This window comes from Dipteris shenzhenensis, chromosome 22 (genome assembly GCF_047967505.1).
Source record: "Dipteris shenzhenensis isolate YYH24624 ecotype China chromosome 22, Dip_SZ_1.0, whole genome shotgun sequence".
Taxonomy (NCBI): domain Eukaryota; kingdom Viridiplantae; phylum Streptophyta; class Polypodiopsida; order Gleicheniales; family Dipteridaceae; genus Dipteris; species Dipteris shenzhenensis.
The window spans coordinates 5512241-5525839 of record NC_141617.1 but is presented as its reverse complement, the minus strand read 5'-3'; the positions used below and the strand labels follow the sequence as shown (position 1 = coordinate 5525839).

At 42.2% G+C, this 13599-nt stretch overlaps 1 protein-coding gene across 1 annotated transcript; it reads right to left on the bottom strand.

Moving 5' to 3' along the window:
- Positions 1-521: 521 nt before the first annotated feature.
- On the bottom strand, positions 522-2292 carry LOC147887651 (uncharacterized). Its single transcript, XM_087393782.1, has one exon. It carries the CDS (start codon positions 2079-2081, stop codon positions 963-965), a length of 1119 nt encoding a protein of 372 aa, XP_087249908.1. The 5' UTR covers positions 2082-2292; the 3' UTR covers positions 522-962.
- Between the last annotated feature and the right edge of the window lie 11307 nt (positions 2293-13599).

Below are 13599 nucleotides of genomic sequence, written 5' to 3'. Positions count from 1 at the left end.
AGGAGATGTTGTATTGGTGCATACACAAACTGTGTATTGACGATGGAGGCAAAGCAACGTTTGAGAGTTGGAACTACCTCCAACTTAAAAATGCATCCAACGGTCAATATTGAATCCTCCAATTCCTTTGAATCCAACGGTCCACCACTCTCCCCAAACCTCTCCTTAAGAGAGAAAAGACATACAAAAACTTTATATCATATCTGCAAAATATACTCACGCAGACAACAACTACAACAAGCTCAACCATCATTTTGCTAGGTGACTTCAACATAGATATGGAAAAACATACGCCTGAATCCAGAAACCTTGAAACCATGATGAATCTATTCAACCTAAAATTACAATTTAGAGAACCAACCACTTCGTATCATGGCTCACAATTGGACCACATATGGATAAACCTGCCAGCCCAAAACATACAAGCAGGTACATCGTTCGCATATTGGACAGACGACTCCATTGCCTACATTTACATATAAAGAAGTGACTACAACAAATTGCTTGCCAAGCATATTACATAAAGCAGGGCCTTTGTGGGATCCCTGCCTTGTTATGGGTGTAAGTCCACCCAAGAGCAAGAGATGGAACCTTCCACCTTTATTGGGTGGCAACAGGGCACTCTGTTTGCTTTATACTTGTAAAACGAAACCATTTGAGCTTATGAATCTCACACGAGAACCAATGCTCTAAGAGCTCCTTTGATGTCAATATTTCATGTGAAGAGAACGGAGCTTTAATAGGCGTCCCTGTGAGTATTTGAGAAAAGGAAGTATTTCTTTCTGTTCATCGCTATCATACAAACTTGACCGAAAGAAACAAACACAAAGAAACTATCTTCTTTGTGTCATCTCTATCAAACAAACTTGACAGAAAGAAACGAACACAAAATCCAGGGAATTTTGGAATGCAGATGTCTGTTTACTAACGTTCTACTGTGCGTGTTCAATTCACCCTTTTGCTTAGTCCCACAAGGGGAGAACCCACGATTCGGTATCGATATCTTCATCGAGATCGAGTGGGGGGAAATTTTGGTGTGGCGGGGGCGACACCAGCATTGCAAAAGCCATCTCTCTCAGCACTGATCTGGGACTATGGAACAAGAAATCCTCGTCTAATCGGGCAGCATCACTAGGAGAGTATGACACAATATCACTGAGCGCATTCTGCCTCAGCAGCATGGCGATCAGCAATTCTCTGGGTACATAGCTTTGCTGCAAGCTCCTGTCACTGAGACACTCGTAAGGATGATTTCTTGGAGACGGAAGATCATCTGAGGCTGTGCTTTGCTGCAGGCAACGATCCACAGCAATGTCAGCTGGCCGCCCTCCGGCATCCTTGCGAGTTGAGTGCATCGAGCTCCTGCATTTAGCTACAACGCTGACTGCCATTGAAGTCTCACTCAGTGGCGCTTCAGAAGCTTGCTCGATATTCACCATCTTGCTCTTTGGTGTCATTGCGCTAGGAAAGGGCCCATTTTCTTTCTTCAAAATTGCCGATGGCAATCCCCCATCGCCAGACTCTTTCTTTGGCGGTTTATGTACTTCCAATGCCGCAGCAGCTGCAGCTCTCTGGATGTCCCTCGGTGATGAGCTGATTGGACAAGGCAGCGTTCGAGCAAGATGCGGAAAATTTAAAAGCGCTGCATCACCTTTGAGGCTCAATGCTGCTACATCGTAAGCACGAGCTGCCATCTCCGGGGTAGAGAACGAGCCCAGCCAAATGCGAGACTGCTTCCTCGGCTCACGAATTTCGGACACCCACTTGCCCCACCTCCGTTTCCTCACTCCTCTGTACTGTGGATGACTCCCTTGGATGAGTAGTCCTTCTTGACCCACAATCGTACTCACTCTAGTCTTCCTCCTAAGCACTTCATTACCCAGCTGCTCCTCCCGATCAGGCCGATGCTGATGTATCTTGCTTCCTGCACCTGGAATTTGATGATTCAGTCTTGGCGCCTTCATTTGACGTGCTTGGCGATTATATTGTTGAGCAGAATGTGCAGATGTTAAGCAGCAGTCAATTGGTGGGGATTGATCGTCATTGTCCCTAAACTTGTTGACGGTGCCGGATGGGATCATTGGGAGAAAAGCCTATACTAGAGAACTATGAAACTGGGGGAATCAAGTAACTTATGGGGAGACAGCAGCGAGTAATTAGGGACTAGCTACGCAGGGCAAGTAGGGAATGTGGATTGAGGCAACGATAAGAAGGTGAACGAGAACGGGAAAAGAGATCATAAAGAGAGAGATAGGAGAGAGATAGAGTGATTGATGTGGAGCAAAAGATAGATGTGTGCAGCCAAAACGAACCTATGCTATAGTCTGGAGGGGGGCGTGTATTATACTAGAGATGGGAGAGGCAAAACCCTACTTCGCGAGGACAGAAAGGTGGGAGGAAGCGACGTGGTAGCGACGCGGATCCGTGCAGTCTTTCTGGAGTCCGTCAGCGCATCAGCTGCAGCCATCCCTCAACTTTTCAGGAATCAATTTATCAAGAGTCGAGTTTATATTGCTTCTTCAGGCTCCAACTGCGCAGCTCCCCGATCGACACACGGCTTCTTAAATGCTTGGACGGCTGCCTCCCGCTGCCCGCCCCAAAGTGTGCTGTATAATCTACGGGCTTACAAGTCTTGTACAACGTTTACTATAAGTCGTGGACGGATAGATCCTAGATGTAATATATGCATATCACTGGCAACATGGTCATTGGGTACTCCGGCGCGTGGGCTATAGGCTATCGGCCTATGCCTGATCAGTTCGTAGGCGATAAGAGCAGATGTTCGTGATTTTCCGAATCCAATTTTGCAGACACAACAGGTGCATGTTCTCAGATTCGACTGGTCTTGTGCACGGTGCAACAGTATTGAGATTTGGATGGGCAACGCACTTTGTTTCCGTTCACGTTCGTTTTGATCAGCTGAATCGACTTTGGTTTCTGTATTAGGATGAACAATGACATTGAACATGCACTGTTTTTCTGTATCAAACCTGGAATCGCGTTGGTCCAAACAAGGAAACAAACGACTAATCGTTTCTGTATTAGGATGAACATGCATGTTTCTGACGATATACTTTAGTACTTGAGAAAGTCCTCTTTAGCCTAACCGCGTTCTGCGAACCTGATCACATCCAGCTATCACCAACTGCTATGGCCTCCGCGTAACAACAATCTTCCGGCACGTGAGTCAGCTATGAAGCTTTGTTTCGCTCTGACTCTCAACGTGGAGTGTTCCCTATTTTTGACTTTCAAGTTCCTGCAGCTGGCTGCGATTGCCATCACTTCGACACAGAGGTTGTTTCCGATCAAAATTTTTCTGCCTTTCTGCTCATTTTCTTCTTTAATGGAGACCGCAGGGCTGGAGACAGCTTAGATCCGCGGGTACGTGCCCGAAATAATGGGGTTCAAGTCCTTTTAAAATTTGCAATACTACTCAGCGTCAAACAATAGATTAAAAAAGTAGTTTGTTTTCTGTCTGCAATAGTTATTCCCATAAAGCTTGAGATCTGAATTGCTGAGAGTTGTCTTATAGTCCAGTGCAACAACAAGCCTACGCGCAATTCCCTAATCATAACGTGCAGCAAGTTGTCTTACATGTATTCTAATGCTTCCGCTTCAACAACAACAAGATTACGCGCGATTCGAGAATGATTAACGTATCCGAAACATTTAAATCATGCGCATACTTTAAGAACATGTCAAAGAAGGGATGGATCATGACGGAGAGACAGGCTGTGATTGTAAAACCTGCTTCCTACGAAAGGAACCAGGCGAAGGCCCAACAGTCATCCGGGCTCATCCCTGATGATCTCGAGACAACTGCAAGCCGCAGCACGTCACCCAAAAAGCGCTGGTCGATTTCTTCGAAACTCGCAAGTCCATTCATGATGAGGACGGCCACTGGTCAGGTTGTGTTGCTTTTCCAAAGGATGCTTGAGGTCGTCGGACCTCCATGCCTGTGCTTCAGAACAGAAAAAAACGTCCCAACCTGATGAAATCTGCCACAGGCGGGATCTGTCCTCATCCTTGAAGCTTCGTTGCAACATAGGTTTGTGCAAACACTTGGTTGCTGATATTGAAAATGATGATCAAAATCAAGCGCAACCTTAGACAAGGGTTAAGCATTACCTAGGCAATACCCAAGCTTGTACCAACGGTCATGGACTTGCATTCATTCAAAGGTAATAGTCCCTCTTTTGCAATAGGGACACTAAGTACATTTACACACCCGGCTTTTTGCCCGCAGGCTTAGCCTAAAAATTTGATGTTGAATGCCACATGGCAAGGAAGAATTCGACACAAAAAGTAATTAAAGCCACCGCACTAGTTCTTGGAGTTATATATTTGTGTACCAAGGAAAATGTATTCCGTTGTACAACCAAACAAAATGTAATTGACGATATGGCCCTTGAGGGGTCCCCTTTAGGAGCAAAGGCCATATCTACGTGCATTATACAATATCCAGGATGCCACTGGATAGAAATGGCATGTCGATATGCCTCAAGGGCCATATCGTCAATTGTATTTACAGAAAGTTTAATTGTATTTTTCTAGATGTATCTCCATGCAACCACAACGGTGGGGTTGTTAGAGTTATTTTAGTGCTATTTTGGCCATAAACCAAGAAAATTATAGTCCTTCTTTCCTGGTATGTTAGTCCTTGTTGCAGTAAATATAAATGATGGCAAAAGTACAATTTATTGAGTGAAAATTGAGCAAAATTTGTACAACTCAGTTTTCCGCTAGTCTAGCTTGTTGCATAAATTTTTAGGGAGCCAAAGGAGGATACGATGGAGAGGCCGAAGACCATGCACATTGCCAGGACTCAGATTATGGCCCCCCCAGCAAGTTGAGAGTACTCTGCTCTGAAAATATTGAGGGCTTCATCGGACATCTAGGGGGAACCCATATAGCACAACCATAAAGAGGCCCTCTGCGAGCATGTTATCCAAGTCAAATGTGTGGGGAGTCGCTTGTGGGAATGAAGGACCTCCACTAGTGCGAGCATTTCTACTCCACATGAGTGCAACGCAATCACCTTATATGAGATGGCAAATATTATTGGTATCATAGAGCATCGAGGGGGGGAGCAACTAGGCATGCTGAAGATGAGTGGCGAGTGAGTGGCTGAGCAGAAGATGAGCAGGGGAGCAGATGCAGTGAAGAGAGTTGGAGGAGGGAGCATGGAGCAAAGTAGGGCAGGGGCAGAAAAGAGATAGAGGATAGAGGAGGGGTGTGGAGCAAAGTAGTAGAGTATGGGCGGATCAGAGCAATGTAGTAAAATGCCAAATGACACGGACCCTCTCGTAATAGACCCTACACAGTCCGAGAACTCCTCACATAATCTTTCCTTCCCCTCTACAGCACAGTGCCAGAGCCCCTCCTCCCCTGATCTTGAAATCGTGACATATGGGAGCTCCTCTCTCGCTATTCAAAAGCCCAATTTGGATGCTCTCCAAAACTTCACCAGGATGGCGCAGGAGGTGAACGTGAAGGAGGGGTAACTAGTCTGTCAAGGTCACAAGATTACCATCAATGAAAGCATGATTGAAAAGGCTCTAGGAATTTCTAGAGGCAGTACATAAGCACACCTTTTCGAGAAGCAGTGAAAGAGACAGGATATTCTAGACCTATACCCCAACGCCCAAATTAGTAAAGATGGTGCAGTCAAGATTTCAAGCTTGCCAACAGACCTCCAATATGTATTAGAAGAAGGCAATTCACTTCTTTCTTGATACAAGAGGAACATGCAAGTTTTGGCAAGTTCAAGCAGCAGTAGAGCAATTAAAAGGACGTGCTGTATCTTTCTCAAGGGCGATCTCCAAGAGTGTGTTAACCAACCTAAAGAATTACATGGATGGCAAATCCCAATTGTCATCTCAGTCTATTGGAGTTGCAATATTGCACCTGATGGCTTCCACCCTCAAAGGGATTTTTTAGCAATACGAGAAGCAGATGTCTCAGAAGGTGACTTTTCTATAAGAGAAAGCCACCGATGCAGCAAAGGCAGCACAACTTGAGAAAAGTCTCAAGGAAGGTCCAGAGGCCAAGGTAGAGGAGGCATAAGCAAGGGCCTTGCAAGCACAAGAGCAAGCTAGAGGCATTTGAGGTCGACCTATTCTCATCTTGGCAATACCTTGTTCGCAGTAGCTTCGGCCAAGATCACTCACTGGCACATTATCTTGGCCAAGTAAAAGGGCACTTTGTGATTATCCACAAAAACTTTTCTCCACATGGCACTGATGACCTCCTAAAGTGCAAGGCCTTGTCATGAGTGATTGGTCATGCTAACATCAATCGCAATGCTAACAAGGTCATTTTGGTGAACCGCATGGCTGCCCTCAATGCCTTTGGAACCAATTTTCAAGGTATGGCGTTGATGGCAGCAGCCATGTCCCTAGCCAGCAATGACAATAGTGCCTCCAGTCACTACGATGGCTCAAACTTTGATAAATGTAAGGTCTATGGCATTTGGCTACTTTGCTCTCATCTTCCCCTGCTCTGCTACTTTGCTGCATTAACCCCCCTCTAGCTCTCTTATGCCCCTACTCTACTTTTCTCAATGCTCCTCCACCCATGGATACTTTAGCAGGAAGATTTTGTGTCTTTCCTGATTGTTTCTTGTCTTGCTTAAGCTTCACATTGCCTCTGTGAAGTCCCATTAGTGAGAGTAGTTCTTTAACTTTTGCAATGCATTTTGTAGATACTTGTTGTGGCCTCAAATTCCAAGCATAAACTTGATGGAGATAGAGTAACTTATCAAGTATACGTAGTTCAGCATGGAAAGTTCACACGTGTACCCGCTCCAATGGAATTGGTAGAATGGGGTCCCACTTAGGATCCTTTTTGTGACAATCAGGGACTGCACTTTGGTTGTAAGAAAGGATGCCATTTTCCCACTGTAGGCTTCCCTTTTGCATCTTCTGAGAGTGGGTGCAATACAAGCATGTCCATTTTGCATCTGCACCTGTATCACACCATACAAGCACTTAAGGGTCTTCAAATCACCAGCTAGATGCCATTCAACTTGAAACATTCCATGCCCATCCACTATTAATGTTTGCCCTGTCTCTTATCTTTGAATAATCGATGGGATGCCCGTTCTCTCCAAAACCCACTTCGATGTCTTGTGGCACTCCTTTGGGGTCTCAAAGGCTGCAAGCCACCATATGTCCTACTCAGATTGGACCGAGAAACCTTGCTCAACCTCCTCATCCCCTTGAGCAAAATGCAAGGTGTTGTTCATAATACAAATGCTCACCCTCTCTAGCTTATGCTCTTTTACCAACTGAGCTTCATCCATTTTTATAACAAATACTATCTTGCCATCTGTACAATGAAAGAGAAATACAGTAAGGATATAGAAATTAGAAGAAATAAAGTTGAATGTGAAGAGGGAATTTCTCTTACCTTCTTTTCTCATCCCATAGAATTTGACCATGGCTCTCTGCAAATTCTCTACATCCACGTAAACATTATTAAAAGGATTCATCTCAAATGTTTGGATGCCAGATTTCTTTTTACTCTTCCAAGTCATTGTGCCACTTAGACAATGGTATCCTCCAAGCTTTTCTCTAGCACATTGGTTTGTTTCTTGACGTGCAAGCCTTACAGACCATGGTGTTGGCAATGGCATTGTAGATATCTTATACTTTTCCTCCATAGCAGACTTGAAAATTTTAAAAATAGAGTTGTAAGCTTCACAACTTATGCCAGTAGCATCACAAGCTCCAAGCACTGCCTTTGCTTAGACGAGGCCCTTCAAATCCTTCATTACCTCTCTAGCGACTTGTTTATGTAGCCCTTTTTATCTAGGGTCCTTCAACACTTCCATGACATCACTTGGCTTTATTGAACTTCTTAGAATATATGAAGGATCACTATCATCCATTTCCATTGTTCCCATCACATCCTCCATGAAATTCCTAAAGGAGATTCCATGAGTCTTATGGAAAGAATGCAACACCACAAATATTTTGGAGTAAGAAATTTCATTGAAAATTTGGGGAGCTAATCTTGCAGCCCATATTCTCCTCTTTTGGGCACCAGTGTTGGTTGATAATGCATCCATAGATTGCAATTATCTTTTCCTCTCCTTCAGTCCCAAAGGTGTTCCCTTCAACTTTTGTACTCGTTCTATCGACTTCTCTCATTCCTTCTCCACAACACGTTGAACTTGGCCATAGATAGACCTTTCCAATCTTGTTTTCTTTCAGTGAGCTTCTAGATCGATTCTTCCAATTCATGTCACTCCAAGTCTAGTGCATGTGCTTTGTCACTGAGTTCTTTGTTTTGCAATTGGACATACTGCATACTATTATGCATTGCCACAATAGTAATATTTCCCAAATGTGCAAGTTCTTTTGCTTGGGCTCTCTGCACCTCGCTTGCTTGCATAGCCAATGTCTGAGAATGGTTGAATTGATTGCAATAACCAAGCAATCCAGCATGTCCCTTGCCAACAAACTGAACAAGATCATGCACTGTATGAAAAGGAGGACTCTTTTGGGTGGTAGGGTATTGAGAGTGCATACCCACCTAGCCCACATGGGAGATTCCTCTACACACACCATACATTTGGGAGGATGCATTTATGGGGAGAGCCCCCTTCTCTTGGATATAAAAAGAGGGGGCTATTGCTTGATGCGACATGCTCATTCTTGTATAGCCACCATGCTAGTATTTTGAATTTCCCCCATCCTTCCTTTTAAATAAAGCATGACTCTCCCTTGATATCTCCATCTCTACATTCCACCTCCCATCATGTACATGCTCCTCTTCCCCCTCCCCTTCCCCCTTATGCCATAGTATCCCTCTTCATTCCCACCCCTCTTAATCCCTTTTCCCCATCCATGTTAATGCTTCTCCCCTTACATTCCCTTTCCCCCATGGCCCTCAAGCGTCACCATGTCTAACGCCTAGCCTCATGCCTTGATTTCTTTTCTAGTTAATTGTGTGTGTGTGTGTGTGTGTGTGTGTGGAAGACAAGACAAAAAGCCTTTCGAATAGTGAAAATATGAAAGAGAGAGTACAAAGGAAAATAGCGAGAAACTTATAGAGTTTAAGAAGAGATTGAGTGAGTAGGTAAAACACCTACTAATTTTTTATAAAAAGTACATAAGAGATTTGGTAAGAAAGGACAAAATGTTTTTCAAAAAAAATTTACAGGAGGACATAAGCCCTTGCAAGCATCTCTTTTATTAAAGAGGAGAGTTTGCATACTTGCCACCATCCAATAAGAAACATGGTAAGAACCAGCTTAACTTTGGTTGGGAAGATAGGTGTCATAAACACTCCTCCCTTGTTATCGGGGTCACAATAAATTATATGCTTAACCAAAAACTTAAACATCTCGATGTAGCATTATAAGTGCAAAAAGATGGGTCTATAAATTGTGGAATGGAGTGAACCAACTTGAGTTTCATATGGAGGGGAAGGGAAGGTGTAGAAGATTAATCTAAGTAGTCATAAAATGGAGGGTAGGAGGATCATAGGAAAAATAAATATTTATTTTAATTAGGAGAGGGAAAAATGTTACTAGGATAACTAAGAGGCAGGAAGGAAATGATAAGTAGAAGCCATTATTTAAGATTAATAAGAAAGAAGAAAAATAGAAAGAATGAAAAAATGGGGGGAGGGGAGAGTCTAGAGTCATAAATGAATAAGATAAGGACGGGAAGAAGATTCAAGTAGGGTTAGGGTGAAGGGGTAATGAAATTTTAAGGTTTAAAATTAAATTAAGGGAAAGGAATAAGAAAAAAATTAAGGAAAATAAGAAGAAAGGAAAAAATGAAGGGAAGTAAGAAAATTAAAAAAGGAAAACAAGGGGGGGTAGGATGTGTGTGTGTGTGTGTGTGTGTGTGTGTGTGTGTGTGTGTGTACCCACCTTTGCCCCAATAGGGTACATCACACTAGGTGAGATAGTAGGTCATCACACTAAGTGATGACCTACTATCTATTAAAAAGGGAAACTAGAAGTGTAAATAAATCTAGTTTTATTTGAGGAAAGATATTGGAAGAAAGGTAATCATGGATGATTTTTCTAATTTTGTGGTGTTGGGAGGCATTGTGCTTGCAAATGTCAATAAGAATGGATAATTGAAGAAAAGATTTAAAACTATCTAAATAAGAATAGAGGATAAGAGGGACATAGGATAGGTAGACTTTGTTGGAGGAGGAGAGAGGCCAATTACTATGAGGGAGACATTGGAAATTTGAGAAGTTTTTTCTTCCAAGCAAATGTGGTTAAAAATTCTCCAAGGAATGGAGGAGAAAGAGAGATGTGTGTGCTTAAAAAAGTGGTAGAAAGCCCGATGAGATTTTGATTAGTGTCAATAACAGAAGAGGAAAGACTACATTTAAGGGAGATAATGTGTAAATGGTAAAGGAGTCGTCTTCATGGAGTGGTCTAGAAGGGTGAAGAAATTTTGTGATGATAGGATTATTGATAAAGAGGATGTTGTCAATATATCTGAAGGTATGAAGAGGGAAAGGAAGTGGGAGGAATAACCAAGTCGTGCTAGTTTCTTTATTAATTTGAATTTGAATGAGGTAAGATAAAGGTGACACCAAAGAGAATAGTAGGAGAAACCCATAGGGATGCCTTTAGTTTGGGTCTAGCAACATGGGCCAACCTAAATGATACAAGAGTCAAGTACATGGTGGTTGTAACTAAGAAAGGTATCGAAGAGTAGAGGGTCTTAACCTTTGTAGATTTAGTGAGGTAGAAACAACTATTTTTTCGGAAGAATCCCTTGAAACCTAGTTTGGTAACAAGCTTGGCTTCATAACAGTTTGTGATGTTAGCAGAGTAGAGGGAGTGGATTTCTTGGGGTGGATTAACGAGGAACTATAAGTTTGAATTGATGACCCATAGCATGTTGGTGTTAACGTTAAGGAAATTTTTATAAGTGGCATGGAGTTATCTCCTTGAATGGAGATGATGTTTTTAAGCTCCTTAAGTCCTGAAGCAATAAGGTCAATGAGAGAGGAGAAGATATAGTTTCGCGCATTGGTAAGCCAACGAAAATCGTGTTTGTGTGCTTTATAAGTGCACATGAGATAAGGAAGGTTACTAGAACTATGAGGAAGCCTAACGGAATTAGGCAAGTTTGAAATAGATTTTAGGGTGACAGATGGGGATGTAGTTTGAGGTCGAAACGTGAGTGAGTTTATTCTAACTAGGGTGAGCTTTTGCACTAAATATTTGCAAAGAAAAATGGGAGTTTGGGATGCTTTATCCAAGCCAGTGATAAACACATGGTTTGAAAGCCAAGGTATCTCATTGAAAAGATTTTTGTTTTCTAGAATGGATTTTGCTAGGTTTTAAGGTTGGGGAAATGAAGTGTAAAAGAAGTGTATCTCTAAAAAGAGATTTAGGGGGAAGTTTAGTTAAAATTGTGTTAGAATAAATAACATGAAAGTACTTCAAACTTTTCTCCTTTAGAATTAACTGAAAATGAAATAACCCATTATTGAGTATTATGGTGGTACGTACCTTGTGAGCATTGGAGGGAGTGATCTACAAAAACCAACAAGTCAAAGACAATCAGTGTGTACCCTAGTAGATGGAGTAGTGTGAGGTATCATCATTATCTAGTGTTTTTCTTTTAAGAGCTAAGGTGGCAGAGGAGTCTGGTTGGGAATCTTTGACATGGATGGTGATGTCTTCTTTTGGGTGGCAGGGGGTTGAGTTTAGAAGTAGAGGAAATGGAAAGAATATTGAGAGCTAATCAGGGACCTAGGAGGTTGAGAAAGGAGGAAGGGAGGGAGTAGTTAGTCAGCTGAGGGGGAAAGGGACTTTGCTATTTCAAGGAGTAGGATCCTGAAGTGATAAAAGGTGACAAGGGAGAAGATAAACTCTATAGGTAATTGTGACATCTAGTTTAAGAAGGCAAAGAATTTCTCTTGCAAGGAACCACTAGGGAAGAAAATGTCTAGATGTTTGAGGATGATCCCAATAACATGATCAAACTAGAGGATAGAGGACTTGTAGGACATGTTCATCTTTTTAATGAGGTAGGTACCCTTTATGTATGGCCTGAAGTCGTTCTTGACATAATAATTGTCATCTTTATTTGAAGAGCTAGCATCATTACGATTAGCACCTTTTCAGCAAAAGAACACTTCTTTGGTGAGGCCACATTTAGAATGGTCAATAGAGGTTAGGAAAAATTGGGTGTTAAAAAAGTAGTTTGAGTTGAGATGTTGATGCCCTTGATAGGCATCTTCCTTGCATTGATCAAACTCTTTTAATGAGAGGTTGCAAACGAAGGCAATAGGCTGAATGGAAAAGGGTGCTAGAGAGTTGAGGTTATCAAGACACCAAATCTTATGATTGACAAAAGGAACTTTCATTTCAATGTGTGTGGGAGGAATAAGGGGCACATAGGAAGCAAAATTATTGAATTATCTTCCTGTCACTTAAGAGGCTTAGGCGGTTGTGAGAGAGAATGGGAGAGAGTTTCAAAGGAAGCCTTGTCTTCTGGGCATAACAGATCAAGCTTAATAAAGTTGTGAACACTAGTATTGGAAGGGGCTAAACCAGTAGGGATGGGGAGGGGAAAGGCAACATTGAGAACAAGGATGTCATTGGTGAGGCCAGGGATGATAATATGATACTTGTTCAAGGCACTAGTATCATTGAAATTAATAGTGGCAAGGTTTGAGGAAACTCTTTCAAGTCTGGTGAGGGTGCCATCACTTTTCCTATGCAATAATTTAAGGACTTTGATCCAGTCCTTAAGGGGGAGAGTTTTAATGAGAAGTGGTGACTTTTTAAAAGGGCTTCAAGGTCGTGAATTTTAATAAATGAAAAGAACCCAGGTTCCTGGAACATGAAAGTACCACTTGGGAGGTGGGAGAAGGAGTCAGAAGAGGGCTATAGAGAGACTTGGACTGGAGTGTAGTATCCCAAGAATACTTCTAAAAAGACTTGGACTGGAGTGTAGAATCCCAAGGTTTTGAGCTCGGTGATAAATAAGAAGGACCCAGTAGTGAGCAGGAGCTTGTTGGAAATAAGGGTTGGCCTGCTGCTTGGCCCTTGAGTGCTCTCTTGCTGCTTGCTTCGAGAGTTAGTCCATTTTGTAAGCCAATTTTTGTATTGGGTCTTTTTGGGAAAGAACATCCATTAATCACGTAGACCTTTATTTTCAAAAAGAAAAAAGAGTCGAGGGCCCCCTCCTCGTCTTATCATACCTATACTCTACATCATTCACAACATCTTCATTTAGCCTAGTGTGCCTTGAGTTCAAGTTCCACCCTTGCATAAACTTTTGAAGCTACTCCTTTAACATTAGCTTAACTGTGTGCTCCACCTTTTCATGTTTGAAAATCAATGAATTTCTAAATTGAAAAATAAAGGCCTTTTTAATTACCTTTCTTCTTAGGTTAAGTTTTATGTATGGAATAATTCATTGAGATTAAAGGGCCTTTAAAAAGTGCTGAAAGCTGATTGGCAGAAAAATGGTCGTTGAGGCAATCTATTTTTCTTGGGTGAACTTGAAATGTTGGGTGCCTGCCCACACAAAGCAATCCGAGTTGGCAAATAGCTATTGGAGCAACAAACAGAGTAACGTTTTACCATAGTTCCTCAAATGT